The sequence below is a fragment of the Fistularia commersonii genome, chromosome 23 (assembly GCF_037954325.1).
Source record: "Fistularia commersonii isolate RoL2024-O1a breed Wild chromosome 23, RoL_Fcom_v1.0, whole genome shotgun sequence".
In the NCBI taxonomy this organism is placed as follows: Eukaryota; Metazoa; Chordata; class Actinopteri; order Syngnathiformes; family Fistulariidae; genus Fistularia; species Fistularia commersonii.
In genome coordinates, this window is record NC_141306.1 from 906975 (window position 1) to 913545 (window position 6571).

The 6571-nt window shown below is 49.1% G+C and overlaps 1 protein-coding gene across 1 annotated transcript in view; it reads left to right on the forward strand.

Moving 5' to 3' along the window:
- LOC147220603 (leucine-rich repeat transmembrane neuronal protein 4-like) overlaps positions 1 to 5085 on the forward strand; it is a 32755-nt gene extending 27670 nt beyond the window's left edge. The window contains exon 3 of the mRNA XM_086170807.1: positions 570 to 5085. Within this exon, the coding sequence (XP_086026933.1) occupies positions 570 to 635 (66 nt within the window). The 3' untranslated portion in view covers positions 636 to 5085. The remainder of the gene's footprint in view (positions 1 to 569) is intronic.
- The last annotated feature ends 1486 nt before the right edge of the window (positions 5086 to 6571 follow it).

Consider the following 6571-nt stretch of genomic DNA (forward strand, 5'->3'; position numbering starts at 1 on the left):
AAAAATAAATGACAAAGACTTGATGGGAATTTTATAAAAACTTAATTTAACAAAAAAAAAAAAAGTGGATTGAGCAGCAAAACAAGCAAATAATAAATAAGAAAAAATAAAACTACCCAGAATTCGACTCAAAGCGTGATATTTTTAAAATAAAGAAAATATATTAAATCAATACAATATAGAAAATATAATTATATTGAATTATCTAGAATATATTAAAATAAATGAAAATAAAAATATAAAATTATCAAAAAATCATTTTTATTGCTCTTTAAGTTTTATTCATATCAACATCAAATGTTATTTATGTTTTAAGTTTTTATTCCCGCAAAAATCCAGCCTGTTTTTTTTTTTTCTTCTCTCATGTTTTTCTTTCATAAAATAAACTTGAAAGAAACAAAATCTCACCGTGCAGAAAAAAAAAACAAACCTGTGCGTTCAATCCTCGGTAATAAAGTATTGATAAGCCGGGCGTTTGATCCGATTCTGATCGATGAATCCCGAAATCGATGGTCTGGATGCGAGAACGTCCGACGTGTCTTTGACCTCCACCTTCTTCTTCTTCTCAGAACGAGTACACCTGCCCTCGTCCGCTGCCCGGCGCCTGGATGGGCGACCTGCCCTCCATCCACTAGCCGTCCAGAAGGTCCGAGAAGACGGCCTGGAAACCTGCTTCCTCCTCAGAAGAACGGAGGAGGAGGAGGTGGAGGCGGATCTTCACCGGCTCTCCGAGAAGCCTCCTCAGATGGGTGGAGCTCCAGAAGACGCTTCCACGCTCAGGCGTTCCTCGCCGAGGCGTCCGACCTTCATCTCCTCCTTTTTGGACTTTTAGTTTGAGAGGGAGGGATGAGGAGCGTCGGCGTGGAGGACCAGAAAGGGGTGAAAGGTCAAGAAAACAAGGAAGGAGGACGTTTTAGGACGTCGGAGGACATCAGGCTCCGCCCCCTTAAGACCCCGCCCCTTTAGACTCCGCCCCCTCCCATCTCATCCAATGACTTTCAGATTGTTCCCTGTTTGGTTTTTCTAAGCGGTTTCTAATTGGAGGGGCGAAGCAGGCGGGGATTTTCAAAAACAAAAGATGAAGATCTGGACCATCTGGACCATCTGGACCTTCTGGAAGATCTGGACCATCTGGATGATCTGGAAGATCTGGACTATCTGGACCATCTAGACCATCTGGTCCATCTGGTCCATCTGGACCATCTGGATGATCTGGACCCTCTGGACCCTCTGGACCCTCTGGACTGTCTGGACCATCTGGACGATCTGGACCATCTGGACCATCTGGTCCATCTGGACCATTCTGGACCCTCTGGACCCTCTGGACTATCTGGAGCATCTGGACCATGTGGACCCTCTGGACCATCTGGACCATGTGGACCCTCTGGACCCTCTGGACCATCTGGACCATCTGGACCCTCTGGACCATGTGGACCCTCTGGACCCTCTGGACCCTCTGGACCATCTGGACCATGTGGACTCTCTGGACCGTCTGGACCATCTGGACCATGTGGACCCTCTGGACCATGTGGACCCTCTGGACCCTCTGGACCCTCTGGACCATCTGGACCATCTCCCCACCCTCTTGCTTTTTTTGTTTCCAAGAGTTCTACTGTTCTCAATGTTGTACTTTACTGTGTTTCTTCTGCCACCAAATACCAAAGAGCCGAGCGCTTGGCGTTCAGCCTTTAGCCTTCGGCTCCGAACCACCAGGGGGCGCCATCTTCCCCCTCTGAAATCGACAGGACGACTCCAAGATGGCGCCTTCGGTAAAAAAGTAAAAATGGCGGTTGGGATGGGAAGGAAAGGTGGATCTTCGGCGGCGTTGGCGTCGCGCTCGGAAATGGATTCGGCTTTTGGAACCTCCGGGGGTCTTTGAAGGCGTGGCGGCGTCCGATTGGTTCTTAAATACTTGAAAACGCAAACATTCCCTGAACGTTTCCGGATGCTAATGTGCTTCGGTTGAGAAAAATTGAAATAAAATACAATCGGTACTTTCAAAGCTCGCTAAAGCGTTAGCTTCCCCCCCCTCCTCCCAGCTTCACGCCACGTTTATGCACCATTTAAATAATTTGAAGAACTCAGGCTTTGGGTTTTATGTCCCTTTAAAAAAAAAAAAAAAAACAGGTAATTTAGGTCGTGTCTCCATGGCAACCCCTTTTCAGGCGTTAAAGTGGCGGTGGGCCGGGAGCGGGGTCGGCTAAAGCTTTACGCCACTCCAGTAAATCCCAAAAACCGGCACATGAGAGCAGACGGGATTTTAGCTCCCACTCGAAGGGCAACTGACGAAATGTGATGAGTTAATAACGCGGTAATAACCCACGAGGGGACTCTGCACCTCCCGCTACCCACTGGCTCGCCGATTTTATTTTCTCGTCGGGGTCTGGCGGGGCTGGAGTAGGAAGTTGAAACAGGAGTTAAGAAGTTGAAATGAACCTAGAGTAAGTCCAGCTTCCTCTAGATGAGCGCTAGTAGACAGGGTGACCTGGGTGATTCCACCAACCAGAGTAGCTACAGTGACCCCAGGGACTACAGTGACCAAGCTGACTTCACTAATCAGGGTATCTGGAGTATCCCCGGGTACTAGTGTGACCCGGGTGACTACACCAACCAGAGTAATTAGAGGAGCCTAAAGTAATGGAGGGACCCACCAGAGCACCTGAAGTAACTTCAGGTACTACAGTGACACTATGCCAACCAGGGTATCTGAAGTAGCCCCATGGACTGGAGTGACCAAGTTGACTCAACTAATCAGGGTATCTAGAGTGACCCCAAGGACTAGGGTGACTACACCAACCAGGGTAACGAGAGTAGCCCCAGGTAGAGGAAGGAACCGGGACACTATACCGACTAGAGTACCTGAAGTAACTCCAAGGACCAGAGTGACCATGTTGACTTCACTAATCAGGGTATCTGGAGTAGTCCCAGGTATTACAGTGACCAGGGTGACTACACCAACCAGAGTAGCTAGAGTAGCCCCAGGTAATGGAAGAACCTGGGACACTGCATCAACCAACGTACCTGAAGTAACTCCAGGGACTACAGTGACCAAATTGACCACCCCAACCAACACACCGGGAGTAATCCAAGAAATGACAGTGACCTGGGTTACTTCAGTGATCCATCCACCTGCACGGAACAGCTAGAATAATGTTAGTGTCACTGGAGTGTCCTGGGTGGCTGGAGGGATTCAGATGGCTTCTGCAAGCAGGGTAACTACTGACCCCAGGGACTAGTGACCCGGGTAATTGTGCTCAGTGAACCAGCTGACGAATAATGATCTGGTGAACTGAGGTAACAATACTTGAATCACGGGGGACTTCGGGGGTTTGACTGATCCAGGTGACTCCAGTAACCTTTGTGACGGGTCACTCCAGTGCCCCCCCCCCCCCCCCGGGACTAGTGTTAACTTGTTGATGCCAATCGCTTACCCAGATGACTATGGTATTACGGGTTCCTACAACGACCAGGGTAACTACAATAATAAAGGTAACTCCAGTGACCCCAGGGCTCAGACTGACCCAGATGAAGCTAGTCAGTCACCTGGTTAACTACAGTCTTTCAGGTGACAACAGTTGCCCAGGTTACTACACTGTAATGATGCCAACCCAGGCAACTCGAGTGACCCCAAGGAACTAGTGACCAAGTTGACGCCAGTCACCCGACCAGGCGATTGCACCAACTGGGGTAACTACTCTAACCAAGGCGATTCCGGTGACCTTCAGGGACTAGAGTGACCCAACTGACCCCGGTCGGTCACCCAGGTGACGACAGTTGTCCAGGTGACTGTGCTGTTACTCCACTGACCCCAAGGGACTAGAGCGACCAAGTTGACTCCAGTCACTCAGCCAGGTGACTTCACTTACCACGGTAACTACTCTAACCCAGGGGACTCTGGTGACCTCCAGAGTGACCCGGCTGACACCCAGTCAGTCATCTGGGTGACAACAATTGTCCAGGCGACTTCACCAGCCCGGGTAACTCAAGTGATCTCAAGGGACTAGAGCGAGCAAGTCGACTCCACCCTGGTGGTTACAGTGTTTCAGGTGACTGCATCAATCCAGGTAACTCCAGTGAGCCGGTCCACTCCTGTCAGTCACCAGGGTGACTACAGTGACCTGGACTTGAGTTAGCACTGCAGCTAATTCGTCCCAGCTCTCGCGGCGCACACGAGGCTCGGCAGGAAGGCGGACTCCGGGAACGTCCCGGGTTTAGCTCCCGGTTTTGTTCTCAAAGTAAAAGACACAGCAACCATACTGTCGCGCCGGTCACTTCCAGGGGTCACAAATCCGCCGCCGGGACCGTTTTCACCCGGTCGTCACACAGTCGGTGAAGGCGGCGCGGCGGCTTTAGCGCCGGGAGCTACGACTTCCCCTTCCGCCCACGCAGGTTAGCGCCGCCATGGCGACCGGCTCAGACGGAGGGGGAGGCGAAACGTGAAAACCCCGCAAAGGCGCGGCGGGCAGGAAGAACGCACCGAAGAAGCGATCTGCGGTTCTGCACCAGACGAAAGCCTCAACTCTTTCCTCTTTCGTGTCCAGAAGTGCTTTTGTCCCCAAAATCAGCTCCTTTCCCTTTTTCGCTCTCTTTTGATTCTTTTCCTTTCGATGTGTAACGTGAGTCTTTGTGAACAAAACGATTCCTGCGGCGGAGGCGGCGGCGAGGAGATAACTCCGCCCCCTCCCCACAAGCCCCTCCCACTCGCCCTCAAAGAGGCCGCAGACGTTTGAGCAGTTCGGTGTGCGCTTGTGTTTTTTTTTTTTTTTTTTTTTTTTTTTTTCCGTCACTCGTTATATTTAAGGCACATTCGGTTGTGGATCATCCTTTAAAGAAAAATAACGCTTAAAAAAAATAATAATAATTAAAAAAAAAAAAAAAAAAAAAAAAAAATCAACCCTTTCTACACGGGGAAAAAAAACTGCAGTTTTTTTATTATTTTTATTTGTATTGTAAAAAAAAATTCTTCCCCTCCTCCACACCTTGATATTTAGTAAGCAGCTGTATTCTTTGTCCACTTTCCACAGTATGTTTTATAATGAGAATTTATTGTTGAGCAATATGACATTAAAATATGGACAAATCAAACCGTTTGCTGTTGTTGTAATAACCATGTAATAACCGTGTAATAAGCATGTAATAGCGCTGCAGAAAAAAAGCATGATGTCATGTGTAATTTGATATCTCTCTGAGGTTACCATGGTAACAAAAACACTCAGGCGCCGCCGTGATTGGGTTTTTAGTGTCAATAGTTGGGGGGGTTTTCCCTTGCACGCTAACAGGCGGCTAAGACATGCTAACATTCAGAGAACTGCACTGTTAGCATCATTGTTAGCGTTAGCTTGTTTTAAGCATTACGTGATTGAAACGTCGGGATGTTTCTCTAAAATCAGTCCCGAACGATCGGAAGACGCGATAATTCGGTGCTTCTGAGTCCTTCCGATCCGGGGTTGCCGTGGAGACGGATCTGATTAGCTTTTCGGCTAAGTTTTGGTAAATTCTCCTTCCCCTTTTTTTGAATTTTCATATTAATGTAATGGATTGTGATGATCCTGATCAGGAGAAGGTGTCGTGTTGTAGCTGGAAGTAATACTCATGTGTACTCCGTGTACTCGTACTTTTAGTTTCATGGGAGTGTCTGCGAGTGAGGACCCCACCTGGGAGCAGGAAGCGTCCAGGTCCAGGGTTGCTGGGTCCGATCCATGGTTCTCCCTGTCTGGAGTCACCATGTTCTCCATGTTCTCCTGGTTCTCCAAGTACCTGCAGTACTTCAGTACTTCCATTTCCTGGCCCCAAGCTCCGCCTCTTGACCGACGACATCCATGTGTCCATTGCAGGTGGGCAAGAAGCTAGGCTAGCTTTAGCGCTTTCAGGCTAAGAGTTTGATTTTCAAGATATTCGTAACTTCTGTATAAATGTACTTTTGTACTTTAGTAATAAGCCAGCAGTACTTTCTCCAGCAGGTCGTAGCTGGAGGTGGTCGGTATCTTCTCCTTGGTCCGACCCGTGCGCCCGCTGGGTTTAGCTTAACGGCGGCTAACCCCAGGGGTTGTCTGAAGCCGGTCTTTTGGAGATTTTGGAAAGTTTAGCAAAGCGGCTCTGAATGTTCTCGCCGCTGAGCAGGAAGGGCGACCTTCTCCAACACCTCCTTCCTCCCCGCATGAAAACATCTGACCATGGATCTCCTGGACCTCTGATCTCCTGAACCTCTGACAGGGAGGAGACTCATGGATTCATTTCCCCTTACCTCCATCCACGGATGGATGGATGGATGCCTCACATTCCTACGTCTCTACTTGTTCCCATCTTCTCCTCCAGGGGATCGTCCTTCACGGGTTCTCCACGTTCCTCACCCAGGGTTGTTAAACCTCCAGATCCTGATCGGCGTGCGGGCGGAGATGAACCCCGACCCCCATACCTGGAAAAAAAAAACAAAACAACAAATGACCCTGACCCTCCTCTTTGGCACGGCGGCGAAGCATACAAGTCAAGCCCATCCATCTGCACACCCACCCATCCATGGAGGATACATCCCGAGCAGCTGCTGCTTCTTTTTCTTCTTCCTCTTCGTTCT